At 45.8% G+C, this 18,658-nt stretch overlaps 1 protein-coding gene across 5 annotated transcripts in view; it reads right to left on the bottom strand.

The window, feature by feature from the left end:
• Window positions 1-3,344: 3,344 nt before the first annotated feature.
• LOC139537770 (gamma-aminobutyric acid receptor subunit gamma-2) overlaps window positions 3,345-18,658 on the bottom strand; it is a 63,298-nt gene continuing 47,984 nt past the window's right edge. For 2 of the 5 annotated variants that reach the window (XM_071339523.1, XM_071339527.1), the window contains exons 8-10: window positions 11,069-11,274; window positions 7,769-7,792; window positions 3,345-3,896 (exon numbers count right to left, since the gene is read on the bottom strand). In XM_071339523.1, the coding sequence (XP_071195624.1) occupies window positions 3,615-3,896; window positions 7,769-7,792; window positions 11,069-11,274 (512 nt within the window). In that variant the 3' untranslated portion in view covers window positions 3,345-3,614. The remainder of the gene's footprint in view (window positions 3,897-7,768; window positions 7,793-11,068; window positions 11,275-18,658) is intronic. The other 3 variants (XM_071339524.1, XM_071339525.1, XM_071339526.1) reach the window with 3 other exon arrangements.

Below are 18,658 nucleotides of genomic sequence, written 5' to 3'. Positions count from 1 at the left end.
GAACCTGGTGATTTGACAGGAGTGCCGGAGGAATATCATGATCTGCGCACGGTCTTCAGTCGGTCCAGAGCCAGCTCCCTTCCTCCTCACCGGTCGTATGATTGTTGTATTGATCTCCTTCCGGGGACCACTCCCCCTCGGGGTAGACTATACTCTCTGTCGGCTCCCGAACGTAAGGCTCTCGAGGATTATCTGTCTGTTTCTCTCGACGCCGGTACCGTGGTGCCTTCTTCCTCTCCCGCCGGAGCGGGATTTTTCTTTGTTAAGAAGAAGGACGGTACTCTGCGCCCCTGCGTGGATTATCGAGGGCTGAATGACATAACGGTTAAGAATCGTTATCCGCTTCCCCTTATGTCGTCAGCCTTCGAGATTTTGCAGGGAGCCAGGTGCTTTACTAAGTTGGACCTTCGTAACGCTTACCATCTCGTACGCATCAGAGAGGGGGACGAGTGGAAAACGGCGTTTAACACTCCGTTAGGGCATTTTGAATACCGGGTTCTGCCGTTCGGTCTCGCTAATGCTCCAGCTGTCTTTCAGGCATTAGTTAATGATGTACTGAGAGACATGCTGAACATTTTTGTTTTCGTTTACCTTGACGATATCCTGATTTTTTCACCGTCACTCGAGATTCATGTTCAGCACGTTCGACGTGTACTCCAGCGCCTTTTAGAGAATTGTCTCTACGTGAAGGCTGAGAAGTGCGCCTTTCATGTCTCCTCTGTCACTTTTCTCGGTTCTGTTATTTCCGCTGAAGGCATTCAGATGGATCCCGCTAAGGTCCAGGCTGTCAGCGATTGGCCCGTCCCTAAGTCACGTGTCGAGTTGCAGCGTTTTCTCGGTTTCGCTAATTTCTATCGGCGTTTCATTCGTAATTTCGGTCAAGTGGCTGCCCCTCTCACCGCTCTGACTTCTGTCAAGACTTGCTTTAAGTGGTCCGGTTCCGCCCAGGGAGCTTTTGATCTCCTCAAGAAGCGTTTTACATCCGCTCCTATCCTTGTTACTCCTGACGTCACTAAACAATTCATTGTCGAGGTTGACGCTTCAGAGGTGGGCGTGGGAGCCATTCTGTCTCAGCGCTTCCAGTCTGACGATAAGGTCCATCCTTGCGCTTACTTTTCTCATCGCCTGTCGCCATCGGAACGCAACTATGATGTGGGTAACCGCGAACTGCTCGCCATCCGCTTAGCCATAGGCGAATGGCGACAGTGGTTGGAGGGGGCGACCGTCCCTTTTGTCGTTTGGACTGACCATAAGAACCTTGAGTACATCCGTTCGGCCAAACGACTTAATGCACGTCAAGCTCGTTGGGCGTTGTTTTTCGCTCGTTTCGAGTTCGTGATTTCCTATCGTCCGGGAAATAAGAACACCAAGCCTGATGCCTTATCCCGTCTCTTTAGTTCTTCTGTGGCTTCTACCGACCCCGAGGGGATTCTCCCTGAAGGGCGTGTTGTCGGGTTGACTGTCTGGGGAATTGAGAGACAGGTAAAGCAAGCACTCACTCACACTGCGTCGCCGCGCGCTTGTCCTAGTAACCTTCTGTTCGTTCCTGTCTCTACTCGTCTGGCTGTTCTTCAGTGGGCTCACTCTGCCAAGTTAGCTGGCCACCCCGGCGTTCGGGGTACGCTTGCTTCTATTCGCCAGCGGTTTTGGTGGCCTACTCAGGAGCGGGACACGCGTCGTTTCGTGGCTGCTTGTTCGGACTGCGCGCAGACTAAGTCAGGTAACTCTCCTCCTGCCGGTCGTCTCAGACCGCTTCCCATTCCTTCTCGACCATGGTCTCACATCGCCTTAGACTTTATTACCGGTCTGCCTTCGTCTGCGGGGAAGACTGTGATTCTTACGGTTATCGATAGGTTCTCTAAGGCGGCACATTTCATTCCCCTCGCTAAGCTTCCTTCCGCTAAGGAGACGGCACAAATCATCATTGAGAATGTGTTCAGAATTCATGGCCTCCCGTTAGACGCCGTTTCAGACAGAGGTCCGCAATTCACGTCACAGTTTTGGAGGGAGTTCTGTCGTTTGATTGGTGCTTCCGTCAGTCTCTCTTCCGGGTTTCATCCCCAGTCTAACGGTCAAGCAGAAAGGGCCAATCAGTCGATTGGTCGCATTTTACGCAGCCTTTCGTTTCGAAACCCTGCGTCTTGGGCAGAACAGCTCCCCTGGGCTGAGTACGCTCACAACTCGCTTCCTTCGTCTGCTACCGGGCTGTCCCCGTTTCAGAGTAGTCTTGGCTACCAGCCTCCTCTGTTTTCGTCCCAGCTCGCCGAGTCCAGCGTTCCCTCCGCTCAGGCTTTTGTCCAACGTTGTGAGCGCACCTGGAGGAGGGTCAGGTCTGCACTTTGCCGTTACAGGGCGCAGACTGTGAGAGCCGCCAATAAGCGTAGGATTAAGAGTCCTAGGTATTGTCGCGGTCAGAGAGTGTGGCTTTCCACTCGTAACCTTCCCCTTACGACAGCTTCTCGCAAGTTGACTCCGCGGTTCATTGGTCCGTTCCGTGTCTCTCAGGTCGTCAATCCTGTCGCTGTGCGACTGCTTCTTCCGCAACATCTTCGTCGCGTCCACCCTGTCTTCCATGTCTCCTGTGTCAAGCCTTTTCTTCGCGCCCCCGTTCGTCTTCCCTCCCCCCCCCCCGTCCTTGTCGAGGGCGCTCCTATTTACAAGGTACGGAAGATCATGGACATGCGTTCTCGGGGACGTGGTCACCAGTACTTAGTGGATTGGGAGGGTTACGGTCCTGAGGAGAGGAGTTGGGTTCCATCTCGGGACGTGCTGGACCGTTCGTTGATCGATGATTTCCTTCGTTGCCGCCAGGGTTCCTCCTCGAGTGCGCCAGGAGGCGCTCGGTGAGTGGGGGGGTACTGTCATGTTTTGTCTTTGATCATGTCTTGTCCCTGTGCTTCCCTCTGCTGGTCTTATTAGGTTCTTTCTCTTTCTCTCTCTCTATCGTTCCGTTCATGCTCCCAGCTGTTTCTCATTCTCCCTACGACCTCATTTACTCTTTCACACCTGTCCCCTATTTTGCCCTCTGATTAGAGTCCCTATTTCTCCCTCTGTTTTCCGCTCCTGTCCTTGTCGGATTCTTGTTTGATGTTTGCAGTTCCTGTGTCTTGTTCCGCCCTGTCGTGTTCTTTTGCCTTCTTCAGATGCTGCGTGTGAGCAGGTGTCTATGTCAGCTACGGCCTGTGCCTTCCTGAAGCGACCTGCAGTCTGTGGTCGCGTCTCCAGTCGTTCCTCTCTATTGACGAGAGGATTTCAGTTTCCTGTTTTGGATTTCCATTGATTTATTTCCAGGAGTTTCATTATTTGTTTTATACTGGAATAAAGACTCTGTTACTATTACGTCGCTTTTGGGTCCTCATTCATCTGCATAACAGAATCACTATGGTGAGCTTAGGTTCTTGCTTACACAAAGCACAGTCGTAGTTCCACTATCAGACTCCAGATCCCTGCATGCCTATTGGGTTTGCTACAACTTTTGCTTTAAAAAATATGAATGATCAAACAACGAAATAAAAGAGCAACAAAAATAAAAGGAAAACATTTCAGTGGGTCCCTTCTTAAAAATGGTCTTGTTGGAGCAGAACGTATATTCTAAGTCTGGCTACACGCTGGATCTAGAGATAGAGATAGGAGATCCAGTAAACCAGGTTAAAGAGACCGAAAGCGGTGGGGAAACCGATGCGAGCGTACGAGTCTATCTTGGCGACACGGATGTGCAACCGCCCATGCCGCCAGGCCCCGGAGCGGCAGTCCTCGAAACAGCAGAAGAAGCTGGTGCAGTCCTTGCCGTCCAGGCACTCGTAGCCATACTCCTCATCCCGCTCCTGCATGTGGGTGGCGTTGTTCATCTGGATGGCGGTGGCTGAGCGAGGGCGTATGTCCACCGTAGGGGTCTGCTTTTAACAGAGAGAGAACAGTTAGCAACTAGAGTCTAAGAGGTGAAACATGGGGGACCTAATTTAGTCTCTATCTTAGTACACAAAATATAATTTGCAACTTCACTTGGAAATTGAATATTTTTAAGCATTCAATAAAACACAAATAAGCCATCAGTGGTACCTGTATTTAATTAGAGTGGCTTAAAGCTGACAATGGACTATTCCCTTTGGAACACACAATGCAAATTACACCTATGGGTAAAGCCAAAAGTACAAAGTATCTGGCTTCTGTAGGATACATTGTGTAGTTGGGCTTTATTTAGTTGAAAGATGATGCTAGTGCTGGGCAACCTATTTTAAGCTCTGTTTTGCACGTCATGGGAAAATACGAGGAGTATCATGGTTATTTATCATTAGTCCCAAACCTAAACACAGTCCCTTTTTGCATAATGATTCACTCAAATTACATAATTCTTGTTCTGTATGTGGATGCCATTGTGTGGATTTCAGAGGGGGAACATTTGAATTTATTCTAAATGGATTATGATGTAAGCTGTACGATAAGAAAGACTGTTGAGCAGGGACTCACTGTTCCTCCATTTCCTATCCCTAAATGGGTTAAATCAACCTCCTTTAAAGCCTGCTCACCACTTGAGGGCACAGCCTTTCATTTCTGACAATTCCTAAAATAGTTCTTTGCTCCATCAGTCAAAGGAGGCACAATTAGCATTTTCATGGGCTTTTATCTCAAAATGGCAAGCCACCTTTGCACATATGTCTTCTCTCGTGATTAACTATAAGACTGAATTTTTGCTGACCCAGCATAATATTTTGTGTATGATTCATTTAGAAATATAATGACGCAGTTACATACAGTATTCAAATAAACTGAATGGAATCGCTACTAACTGAACAGAGGCCAAAGCCTTTAGCCTCTAACACCTACCCTCTAACCCCTAACCTATAGTCCCTAACCTCTAACCCTAGCCTCTAGGTCCTATCCCGTAGCCTCTAACTTCTAACCCCAAACCTCTAACCCCTCTAACCCCTAGCCTCTAATCCCTAGTCCCTAGCCTCTAACCCCTAGTCCCTAGCCTCTAACCCCTAGCCTCTAACCCCAAGCCCCTAACCTCTAGGCCCTATCCCATAGCCTCTAACCCCTAGTCCCTAACCTCTAATCTCTAGCCCCTAGCCTCTAACCCCTAGTCCCTAACCTCTAATCTCTAGCCCCTAACCTCTAACCCCTAGCCTCTAACCCCAAGCCTCTAACCCCTAGTCCCTAACCTCTAATCTCTAGCCCCTAACCTCTAACCTCTAACCCCTAGCCTCTAACCCCTATCCCCTAATCTCTAACCCCTAACCCATAGGCACTAACACCTAACCTCTAGGCCCTATCCCATAGCCTCTAACCCCTAGTCCCTAACCTCTAATCTCTAGCCCCTAACCTCTAACCCCTAGCCTCTAACCACTATCCCCTAATCTCTAACCCCTAACCCATAGGCACTAACACCTAACCTCTAGGTCCTATCCCATAGCCTTTAGCATCTTGGACGTTTTTTGCCTTTTTTATTGTAGCTAATGGATGTCATGCCAGTGCTATGTATAGGTAATCATACTGCTTTCCTAATGTCCTCATAAAATGAATCATATGTGTGTCAAGTACCATCAAATTCCATAAGCATTGGAGTTAAATTGTTTAACGGCATGTGTCATCATAAAATATCAAAACACTGATTTGGCTGTAGCTCCTTCTCTGCAGCTCAAATTTGCCCAGCACTAGAATACAAGGATGCTTGTAGTTCCTTTGAAAACGATGCATAACCACATGTAAAGATTGGTTGGTTCCACATTATACTCTGATTGATTGACAACCAGGGGATTTGCAGCTAGGTCGAAAATATACAGGTTAATACAACCTAATAATTCCATGTGGAGCGTTTGAAAATAAACACATTAATTGGACCAGCTCTGTGGCTGATTCTACAGGAATAGCATTGAAAATGTCACCAATGGTCGAGAAATGAAGTAATAAAGTGGCTGCAGATAATTTTTTATAATTTTTTAAAGAATATAATGACAGTAAAACAGGTATGCTGTGTTTGGTGAGTAGTTAGCTAAAATGAGAAACTTTTTGTACTGCTAACATTTGCTTCCAGTCACTTTTGCTCGTTAATTCTGTAGAATCAGCAATGGCGCTGGTCCAATGAATTTGTTAATTTTCCAACGCTTCCGCATGGAAATTTTACATTGTTTTAACCTTTTATCATCAACCTAGATTTGCACCAGGAAGCAGCATCAGGTCATGTGACTTGGTTCTCAAAGGGGGGGTTGCACGGGGGAAGGAAGCGTGTCGTGGAAGCTAGCTCAAGCAGAAGAGCAAACCCAGATCCTGCAGTGTGGCCGGGGTTTGCAAACAAAAGTGGCATAACCAGCTTTAACCGGATGAAGTAGACAACCTCTCAAAATGAATAATTGACGGAAACACTTAGGGCTCTATTCAATCCGCACCGTGGAAGTTCAGCTTTACAGGTTGAATATAGGCCTTCGTCTCCTACTCTGGATCCCTACCACTATAATCAAAGCTTAGTGTCAGCTATAGTTAATTTTTGTCCATTATTTAAAATAGCTATAAAAATGGCCTCACTTTAAATGGCTGGTTCAAATGTTTACCATACTTACAGTATCCTCTGACTAATAGTATTTAAATTCAGTCAAATTACCCCATTAAGATATGTTACACTTCCATATAATAGATTCAGGGTGATTCCATTTTTTAAAGCACACCATCATCTTTACTTGAGTGTTAAATATACAGGTAACTGCCAAAATAAAGGAAACACCAACATAAAGTGTCTTAAGAGGGAATTGGGCCACCACAAGCCAGAACAACTTCAATGTATCTTACCATACATTCTACAAGCGTCTGGAACTCTATTGGAGGGATTCACATCATTCTTCCACAAGAAATTCCATTATTTGGTGTTTTGTTGATGGTGGTGGAAAACGCTGTCAGAGGCGCTGCTCCTGAATCTCCCATAAGTTCAAAATGGGTTGAGATCTGGTGACTGAGATGGCCATGGCATGTGCTTTACATCGTTTTCATGCTCATCAAACCATTCATTGACCTCTCGTGCCCTATGGATGGGCATTGTCATCCTATGGGGGCATGGCCATGGTAGCAGCATTGCCCAGTATTTTATACATGACCCTAAGCATGATGGGATGCTAATTGCTTAATTAACTCAGAAACCACACTTGTGTGGAAGCACTTGCTTTCAATATACTTTGTAAGCCTCACTTGAGTGTTTCCATTATTTTGGCAGTTACCTGTAGCTCTTCAGTAGCACCCTGTGCAACTGTGAGTGTTTTAGAGATTACTGGGGCTAAATCTACTCTGCTGCGTGTGGAGCCATTAAAATGATCACTACTAATTAGGCTTAACACAGTGTAGGGGTTGTCTATTTCAGTCTGTTAAGGCTCTGCTGATTCTATAGGAAGCGTCAGGTTAAAAGCCCCACAAACACACGGGTAGCTTAGCTTGACAGGGGAAATAGAGCTGGGACTGCTTTACTGTTAAAATTGCACCGTGTAAAAAATTAAATAAAAAGTCAGAACGAAACCATTTTGTACCATCTTTTTACTAGCTGTGGACGTGTGTGGGCTGGTTATATGAGAGAGCAGAATGTTGTCATTACACAAGTACGTCTGGCTACCTCTGCACAGTGAGCGCTTTGTTTGGTGGTATTGCGGAAGACATTCTGAGGTGAAGGTAAAGAAAGGGTCTCTAAAACAGACATGTAGCAGTGAGGTACACTAGCTGGGTACAGAGACAGGCAAAATGCAGCAGACACATGCAGTCAATAGATGAAACTCAGACACAGGCAATATACCTTTGAGGAAAAGAGCCGGAGGAGCTTTTGTCCCAACAGGAAACAAAGAATATGTGGAATTAAAAGAGAACAACACAAAAAATAACAAATGTAAAAAGACCAACAGAGAGAACGTCTAAAGAAAATAACACCGTAGAAGTAGGAAGGGAACAACATACTGTCGAGACACACATACAGGAGGAAAATGCAGAACTGGATACATCAAATTGTGGACCAGGTTGATCCCCAGTCAATTCTACAAACTAGACATCAACGATTTAGGGACGATATTGATCCTAGTTGGGCTCAAAGCTGACCCGTTACACCAAGACAAGACAATGGCATTTTTTAAGCCCAGTAAAAGGCATTTTTATCTGAAAAACACATTGAACATGGATTTGTAGTACTTTATACTCTCAAACTACTGTATCTTCAAAAATGCTTTTTTACTGATTTTATTTCCTGTTAGTCCTGTTATTCCTAGTGGAATAACACATCAGTTAAAGTATGCATACATTTAACAGATTGATTATAAATACACTGTTGTTGTCTGTACCATTACTGTACCATCATAACATTGAAATAGGATATCATTATTTACTTATTTATATGTTAATTTTCAGAAAATGGTTAGATTCTTACACCTAAAACCCATGAGAAATGAAGATGGTTAGACCCTTACACCCAAAACCTATGACACATGAACATGGTTAGACCCTTACACCCAAAACCTATGAGACATGAAAATGGTTAGACCATTACACCCAAAACCTATGAGACATGAAAATGGTTAGAGGATTACACCCAAAACCTATGAGACATGAACATGGTTAGACCCTTACACCCAAAACCTATGAGACATGAAAATGGTTAGACCATTACACCCAAAACCTATGAGACATGAACATGGTTAGACCATTACACCCAAAACCTATGAGACATGAACATGGTTAGACCCTTACACCCAAAACCTATGAGACATGAAAATGGTTAGACCCTTACACCCAAAACCTATGAGACATGAAAATGGTTACACCCAAAACCTATGAGAAATGAACATGGTTAGACCCTTACACCCAAAACCTATGAGACATGAAAATGGTTAGACCATTACACCCAAAACCTATGAGACATGAAAATGGTTAGACCCTTACACCCAAAACCTATGAGACATGAACATGGTTAGACACTTACACCCAAAACCTATGAGAAATGAAAATGGTTAGACCATTACACCCAAAACCTATGCAACATTTAAATGGTTAGACCCTTACACCCAAAACCTATGAGACATGAAAACGGTTAGACCCTTACACCCAAAACCTATGAGACATGAACATGGTTAGACCCTTACACCCAAAACCTATGAGACATGAACATGGTTAGACCCTTACACCCAAAACCTATGAGACATGAAAATGGTTAGACCCTTACACCCAAAACCTATGAGACATGAACATGGTTAGACCCAAAACCTATGAGAAATGAACATGGTTAGACCCTTACACCCAAAACCTATGAGACATGAAAATGGTTACACCCAAAACCTATGAGACATGAAAATGGTTAGACCCTTACACCCAAAACCTATGAGACATGAAAATGGTTAGACCATTACACCCAAAACCTATGAGACATGAAAATGGTTAGACCCTTACACCCAAAACCTATGAGACATGAAAATGGTTACACCCAAAACCTATGAGAAATGAACATGGTTAGACCCTTACACCCAAAACCTATGAGACATGAAAATGGTTAGACCATTACACCCAAAACCTATGAGACATGAAAATGGTTAGACCCTTACACCCAAAACCTATGAGACATGAACATGGTTAGACACTTACACCCAAAACCTATGAGAAATGAAAATGGTTAGACCATTACACCCAAAACCTATGCAACATTTAAATGGTTAGACCCTTACACCCAAAACCTATGAGACATGAAAACGGTTAGACCCTTACACCCAAAACCTATGAGACATGAACATGGTTAGACCCTTACACCCAAAACCTATGAGACATGAACATGGTTAGACCCTTACACCCAAAACCTATGAGACATGAAAATGGTTAGACCCTTACACCCAAAACCTATGAGACATGAACATGGTTAGACCCAAAACCTATGAGAAATGAACATGGTTAGACCCTTACACCCAAAACCTATGAGACATGAAAATGGTTACACCCAAAACCTATGAGACATGAACATGGTTAGACCCAAAACCTATGAGAAATGAACATGGTTAGACCCTTACACCCAAAACCTATGAGACATGAAAATGGTTACACCCAAAACCTATGAGACATGAAAATGGTTAGACCCTTACACACAAAACCTATGCGAAATGAAAATGGTTAGACTCTTACACTCAAAACCTATGAGACATGAAAATGGTTAGACCCTTACACACAAAACCTATGCGAAATGAAAATGGTTAGACTCTTACACTCAAAACCTATGAGACATGAAAATGGTTAGACCCTTACACACAAAACCTATGCGAAATGAAAATGGTTAGACTCTTACACTCAAAACCTATGAGACATGAAAATGGTTAGACCCTTACACCCAAATCTATGAGACATGAAAATATGTTATTTCCTCGATTTCCTTTATTATTCATGAAGATCAAAAGGATGAAAGGCTTCTGCATCACAACTTGGCAGACCATGTGAAGAACCTCATTTAGAACCTCCCCTTAGAGATAGCAAACTGGCATTACACCTTCAGATCGTCTAAACTCATTCACCCAGCACACATTTATATCCAAAAGCAAATCTTACTTACAGAGAAGCTGAATCTGGAGCACTCCACACCCTGTTAAGTTCCCTAGCTAGCTAACTCTGGTGCTTTTACTTTAGCCGTCATGATGTTGTGGGGATTTGAAGCGCCGACACCTTCTGGTCATGTGACGAGGTTTTAAAATAGTACTGCACAGCTGTGGTATGGATTAAGGACAGGTTCTATGTCTCTCGTAGACTGCATGGCACGAGGTGGCCTCACAATGACTACTCCCATCAGAGAACCTAGTAGTAGTAGGCTTTGCATTACAGTAACACAGTAATACAGTGATTGGTGAGGCTTTCAGAGACTGGAAATAACTCCGTGTTTGGAGAGTGTTGTAATCCCCACCCTTTGACCTGGCCTATTCCTAATATAAACACATTCTCACAGGTAAGGTCAATATTCTTTGCAAACACATTAAGCTCAAAATGTGTCTGACATTTGTCTCAGCTATTCTGACCATTTTATCTTCACTACTTGAGTAGAGTCATTGTGTGCCCACTTTGTTTTGGATAAACGACTCACCGGGTTTTTCTTCTTCTTGTCCTTTTTTGTGCTTGGCTTCCTGTTGCTTACAAAGTAGTGCAGTGTTCCGTATTCTATCAGCGCGGCAAAGACGAAGATGAAGCATACGGACACAAAGAGGTCCATGGCCGTCACGTAGGACACCTTAGGCAGCGACTTCCTGGCTATGGTACTTAGCGTAGTCATGGTCAGCACAGTGGTGATGCCTGTCAATAGACCAGATGGCCAAGAGGGTCAGACGAGGGTATAGAAAGGGTATAGAAAGGGTATAGCAACAAAAGATAACAGTATGCCATTCTTAGAGGGGTTTGATTTTAGGACTTGGGGAGTTGATGCAGTGGAGGCAATAAAACATGTAGGATATGTCGGAGACTAACAAAATAGAGTTGTGAGAGTGGTTCAGAGTATATATATATATATATATATATAATTTTTGTATTGACCTCCCTAGTCTCAGAGATGTGAGAAAAAACTGACCAAAAATTCAAAGAAACTTTCTGTACAAAAATATATTCTCAGAGATGATTAGAATGGAGCAATCTCAGACTGGTTGAACAAAATACAATATGTATGATACACAGTTGGGATGTTTGAACTATTTTAGCATGCTGCACATATCTATTTTGAAGAGAGCTTGCTATTTGATCCTTATGGGTTTTAAATGAATTACATACTTTATGCAGGCAAAAACATGTGTGAGCTGGGTTATTCCAAAGTGCTTTCTCTGGTCATGTAACAGATCTAACAGATACAGTATATTATCCATAATACTTCTCCAACAAATGAAAGGAATCCGAGGAAACGGTATCATTAAGTATAGTGATTAGAAATCAAGGCAGAGTATTCGAGTACTGGATTACACAAAACTAAAGGATTATGAAATGCAGAGTGTTTAATTGCAAACACTTGACACATTATGACGTACAGTTTCCTCATAATGGACGGCGTAGCAAGCAACTGTTGTGGTCCCTTGATCCACAATATACACTATATATACAAAATTATGTGGACACCCTTTCAAATTAGTGGATTAAGCTGTTTCAGCCACACCCGTTGTTGACAAGTACATCAAATTGAACACACAGCCATGCAATTTCCATAGACAAACATTGGCAGTATAATGGCGTTACTAAAGTGGTCAGTGACTTTTAACGTGGCACCGTCATAGGATGCCACCTTTCCAACAAGTCAGTTCGTAAAAGTTCTGCTCTGCTAGAGCTGCCCCGGTCAACTGTAAGTGCTGTTATTGTGAAGTGGAAATGTCTAGCAGCAACAACGGCACAGCCGCAAAGTGTTAGGCCACACAAGTTCACCGAACAGGACCGCAGAGTGATGAAGTGCGTAAAAATCGTCTGTCCTCAGTTGCAACACTCACTACCGAGTTCCAAACTGCTTCTGGAAGCAATGTCAGCACAAGAACTGTTCGTCGGGAGCTTCATGAAATGGGTTTCCTTGGCCAAGCAGCCGCACACAAGCCTAACATCACAATGCGCAATGCCAAGCCTGGAAATGCGTTCTCTGGAGTGATGAATCACGCAGTCCGACGGGACAAATCTGGATTTGGCGGATGCCGGGAGAACGTTACCTGCCTCAATGCATAGTGACAACTGTAAAGTTTGGTGGAGGAGGAATAATGGTCTGGGGCTGTTTTTCATGGTTCTACATGGTACCTCAGTAGTGTTCTTGTGGCTGAATGAAAGCAAGTCCCCGCAGCAATGTTCCAACATCTAGTGGAAAGCCTTCCTAAAAGAGTGGAGGCTGTTAAAGCAGCAAAGGGGGGACCAACTCCATATTAATGCCCGAGGTTTTAGAATGAAATGTTCGATAAGCAGGTGTCCACATACTTTTGGTCATGTAGTGTATCTCTTCTTTCAAGTTCAGCCATACCATGCCTTACCACCAGCCATCTGGTGCAAAGGGATCAGTGTTCATTTTGGCTGCTATTTTATATTTAGTTTTAGTCTTAAAATATATTTGAGCCTTAGTCACACTTTAGTCATTTTATCCATCATTAGTTTTAGTTATTATTAATTGACTAAAACTCCGGACAATTTTAGTCAGTGCATTTTTCCCCCATTAAATAATTAATATTTACTTCTAACTTCCATCATGTGCACATTCAGATAGCCGTGTCCAACTAGGCCTACTATCCCTTTATACAACTGGCACATTGCTATTGTGGAAGATTGTAACCAATACTAGCCATGATTTACTATATAGGCTACAAAGCCTTCCATGATTTACTATATAGGCTACAAAGCCTTGGATACAGGTTAAACAATTTATGTATAGGCCTACAGCTCTTTCGTCCTAATCATAACCAATGAGAGAATCGCATTCCGTATTCTGCAAAGGCATGCATGCATGGACAATACAGATGAAAAGCAGCTTCATGTCAAATTGAATGTCCATGAGTCTTTTCGTCAACTAAAAATGAAAACTCATTTGTTAAAGTTATAAATTCAGCAAAAATGAAACGTCCCTTTTTCAGGACCCTGTCTTTCAAAGATAATTCGTAAAAATCCAAATAACTTCACAGATCTTCATTGTAAATGTTCAATGAACCATAAACAGTTAATGAACATGCACCTGTGGAACGGTCTATAAGACACTAACAGCTTATAGACGGTAGGCAATTAAGGTCACAGTTATGAAAACTTAGGACACTAAAGAGGTGTCACGTTCCTGACCTGTTTTCTGTTAGTTTTGTATGTGTTAGTTGGTCAGGACGTGAGTTTGGGTGGGCAGTCTATGTTTTCTGTTTCTATGTTGGTGAATGGGTACCTGATATGGTTCTCAATTAGAGGCAGGTGGTTTTCATCTCCTCTGATTGAGAATCATATTAAGGTAGGTAGTTTCACAGTGTTTGTTTGTGGGTGGTTGTCTCCTGTGTCTGTGTCTATGTTTGCACCATACGGGACTGTTTCGTTCGTTCGTTCGTTCGTTCGTTCGTCGTTTTGTTTGTAGTAAGTACTTGTTCGTTCGTTCTTCGTGTTTCATGTAAGTTCGTGGTCCAAGTCTGTCTACATTCGGTTTGTTATTTTGTTTAGTTGTCAAGTATAGTTCGTTTTGTCTTGTTCAATAAATTCATTATGTCTTATTCCAACGCTGCATTTTGGTTCAATCCATGCTCCTCCTCTTCGGATGAAGAGGAGGAGGAACGCCGTTACAGAACCACCCACCAATCCAGAACCAAGCAGCGGAAATTCGAGCAGCGGCCAAGAGATCAGGACTCATGGACTTGGGAGGAAGTATTAGAGGGAAAAGGACACTGGGCGCACATTGGGGAATATCGCCGCGCTCGTGAGGAGATGGAGGCAGCGAGAGCCCAACAGCGGTGGTATGAGGAGGCAGCAAGGAGACGTGGCTGGAAGCCCGAGATTTCTTGGGGGGGAGGCTAAGAGGTAGTGGGCCAAGGGCAGGTAGGAGACCTGCGCCCACTTCCCAGGCTTACCGTGGAGAGCGGGAGTACGGGCAGACACCGTGTTACGCAGTAGAGCGCACGGTGTCTCCTGTACGTGTGCATAGCCCGGTGCGGGTTATTCCACCTCCCCGCACTGGTAGGGCTAGATTGGGCATTGAGCCAGGTGTCATGAGGCCGGCTCAACGCGTCTGGTCTCCAGTGCGTCTCCTCGGGCCGGCTTACATGGCACCAGCCTTACGCATGGTGTCCCCGGTTCGCCTACATAGCCCGGTGCGGGTTATTCCACCTCCCCGCACTGGTCGGGCGACGGGGAGTATTCAACCAGGTAAGGTTGGGCAGGCTCGGTGAGAGAGGGAGCCAGTACGCCTGCACGGTCCGGTATTTCCGGCGCTACCTCCCCGCCCCAGCCCAGTACCACCAGTGCCTCCAGTTCCGGCACCACGCACTAAGCCACCTGTGCGTCTCCAGAGTCCTGTACACACTGTTCCTTCTCCCCGCACTCGCCCTGAGGTGCGTGCCTTTAGCCCGGTACCACCAGTGCCGGTACCACGCACCAGGCCTATAGTGCGCTTTGAGAGGTCAGTGTGCCCTGTCCCTGCTCCCCGCACTAGCCTGGAAGTGCGTGTCTCCAGTCCGGTGCCTCCAGTTCCGGCACCACGCACCAGGCCTACAGTGCGCCTTATCCGGCCAGAGCCATCCGTCTCCCCAGCGCCATCTGAGCCATCCGTCTCCATAGCGCCATCTGAGCCATCCGTCTCCATAGCGCCATCTGAGCCATCCGTCTCCATAGCGCCATCTGAGCCATCCGTCTCCCCAGCGCCATCTGAGCCATCCGTCTCCCCAGCGCCATCTGAGCCATCCGTCTGCCCAGTGCCGTCTGAGCCATCCGTCTGCCCAGTGCCGTCTGAGCCATCCGTCTGTCCCGAGCCATTAGAGCCGCCCGTCTGTCCCGAGCCGTCAGAGCCGTTCGTCAGTCAGGAGCCGCTAGAGCCGTTCGTCAGTCAGGATCTGCCAGAGCTGCCAACCAGACAGGATCTGCCAGAGCCGCCAACCAGACAGGATCTGCCAGAGCCGCCAACCAGACAGGATCTGCCAGAGCCGCCAACCAGACAGGATCTGCCAGAGCCGCCAACCAGACAGGATCTGCCAGAGCCGCCAACCAGACAGGATCTGCCAGAGCCGCCAACCAGACAGGATCTGCCAGAGCCGCCAACCAGACAGGATCTGCCAGAGCCGCCAGCCAGACAGGATCTGCCAGAGCCGCCAGTGAGCCATGAGCGTCCAGAGCCGTTAGTGAGCCATGAGCAGCCAGAGCCGTCAGCGAGCCATGAGCAGCCAGAGCCGTCAGCGAGCCATGAGCGTCTAGAGCCGTCAGCCTGCCATGAGCGTCCAGAGCCGTCAGCCTGCCATGAGCGTCCAGAGCCGTCAGCCTGCCATGAGCGTCCAGAGCCGTCAGCCTGCCATGAGCGTCCAGAGCCGTCAGCCTGCCATGAGCGTCCAGAGCCGTCAGCCTGCCATGAGCGTCCGGAGCCGTTATTCATCCAGAACTGCCTCTCAGTCCAGAGCTGTCTCTCTGTCCGGAGCTGCCCTTCAGTCCGGAGTTGCCCCTCTATCCTGAGCTACCTCTCTATCCTGAGCTACCTCTCTATCCTGAGCTATCCCTCTGTCCTGAGCTACCTCTCTGTCCTGAGCTACCTTGTCCCGGAGCTGTCCTTTATCTTGGTGTTGCCCCTTAAATTAGGTGGGGGAAATAAGAGGGTGGTCATTCTAAGGGGGAGACGTGAGCTGGGATTGACTATGGTGGGGTGGGGACCTCGCCCAGAGCCTGAGCCACCACCGTGGTCAGATGCCCACCCAGACCCTCCCCTAGACTTTTGGTGGTGCGTTCGGAGTACGCACCTTGAGGGGGGGGTTATGTCACGTTCCTGACCTGTTTTCTGTTAGTTTTGTATGTGTTAGTTGGTCAGGACGTGAGTTTGGGTGGGCAGTCTATGTTTTCTGTTTCTATGTTGGTGAATGGGTACCTAATATGGTTCTCAATTAGAGGCAGGTGGTTTTCATCTCCTCTGATTGAGAATCATATTAAGTTAGGTAGTTTCACAGTGTTTGTTTGTGGGTGGTTGTCTCCTGTGTCTGTGTCTATGTTTGCACCATACGGGACTGTTTCGTTCGTTCGTTCGTTCGTCGTTTTGTTTGTAGTAAGTACTTGTTCGTTCGTTCTTCGTGTTTCATGTAAGTTCGTGGTCCAAGTCTGTCTACATTCGGTTTGTTATTTTGTTTAGTTGTCAAGTATAGTTCGTTTTGTCTTGTTCAATAAATTCATTATGTCTTATTCCAACGCTGCATTTTGGTTCAATCCATGCTCCTCCTCTTCGGATGAAGAGGAGGAGGAACGCCGTTACAAGAGGCCTTTCTACTGACTCTGAAAACCACCAAAAGAAAGATGTCCAGGGTCCCTGCTCATTTGCGTGAACGTGCCTTAGGCATGCTGCAAGGAGGCATGAGGACTGCAGATGTGGCCAGGGCAATAAATGTCAATGTCCGTACTGTGAGACACCTATGACAGCGCTACAGGGAGACAGGACGGACAGCTGATCGTCCTCGCAGTGGCAGACCACGTGTAACAACACCTGCATAGGATTGGTACATCCGAACATCACACCTGCGGAACAGGTACAGTATGGCAACAACAACTGCCCAAGTTACACCAGGAACGATCCCTCCATCAGTGCTCAGACTGTCCGCAATAGGCTGAGAGAAGCTGGACTGAGGGCTTGTAGGCCTGTTGTAAGGCAGGTCCTCACCAGACATCACCGGCAACATCGTCGCCTATGGGCACAAACCCACCATCGCTGGACCAGACGGGGCAAAAAGTGCTCTTCAATGACGAGTCGCGGTTTTGTCCCACCAGGAGTGATGGTCGGATTCGCGTTTATCGTCGAAGGAATGAGCGTTACACCGAGGTCTGTACTCAGGGGCGGGATTGATTTGGAGGGTCCGTCATGGTCTGGGGCGGTGTGTCAAAGCATCATCGGACTGAGCTTGTTGTCATTGCAGGCAATCTCAACGCTGTGCTCACGTGGTACCCTTCCTGCAGGCTCATTCTGACATAACCCTCCAGCATGACAATGCCACCAGCCATACTGCTCATTCTGTTTGTGTTTTCCTGCAAGACATGAATGTCAGTGTTCTGCCATGGCCAGCGAAGAGCCCGGATCTCAATTCCATTGAGCACGTCTGGGACCTGTTGGATCGGAGGGTGAGAACTAGGGCCATTCCCCCCAGAAATGACCGGGAACTTGCAGCAAGAACTGGCAAATCTGGTGCAGTCCATGAGGAGGAGATGCACTGCAGAACTTAATGCAGCTGGTGGCCACACAAGATACTGAATGTTACTTTTTATTTTGACCCCCCCTTTGTTCAGGGTAACTTTATTCCATTTCTGTTAGTCAAATGTCTGTGGAACTTGGTCAGTTTATGTCTCAGTTGTTGAACCTTGTTATGTTCATACAAATATTTACACATGTTAAGTATGCTGAAAATAAACGCAGTTGACAGTGAGAGGATGTTTCTTTTTTTGCTGTGTTTAGTTTTTTCCACAGCAACTCGTTTCATTATCATCATTCGTTGTCGTCAGGAAAAATAGGTTGTTGAGTAATATTTTTCATCATAGTTATTGTTGACGAAATTAACACTGCATGGGATCTTTGTCACTGAGACATGATGATGTGGAGGGAGATACCACACCAGTGGAAACCCTTTAACGTAGCACACAGATACTACAGATGCGTGTTTAGTGAGTACAGCTACCAACATCCCTGCCTCAAACACACACCGCAGCTCCTCAACAAACCACTCTAATAGATCACGAGGGCTTTGCGGCTAATATTGTTTATTTGTGTCTATTTTTCATGCAAAACGAGAGACATCATCATGTCTCAAGATTAATGTTGCAATATCTATGGAGGTGCATGGAGTGATTGTCATATTTGGTTGGATGACACTGAAGGATTCAGAATAATGTGAAGCTAGCTAACCAACATTAACCTCCCTGTTATCTTTGGGAAGGAAATTAAGCCATTTGACTCCATTTTCATGTTGCTAGGCAATTCATTTTGTCCTAATATTTAATATGTAATGAAGATTATAAGATAACAATAATAAGA

The sequence above is a fragment of the Salvelinus alpinus genome, chromosome 13 (genome assembly GCF_045679555.1).
Source record: "Salvelinus alpinus chromosome 13, SLU_Salpinus.1, whole genome shotgun sequence".
Taxonomy (NCBI): domain Eukaryota; kingdom Metazoa; phylum Chordata; class Actinopteri; order Salmoniformes; family Salmonidae; genus Salvelinus; species Salvelinus alpinus.
Note: the sequence above shows the minus strand (reverse complement) of the source record. Positions and strands in the feature narration are given on the sequence as shown.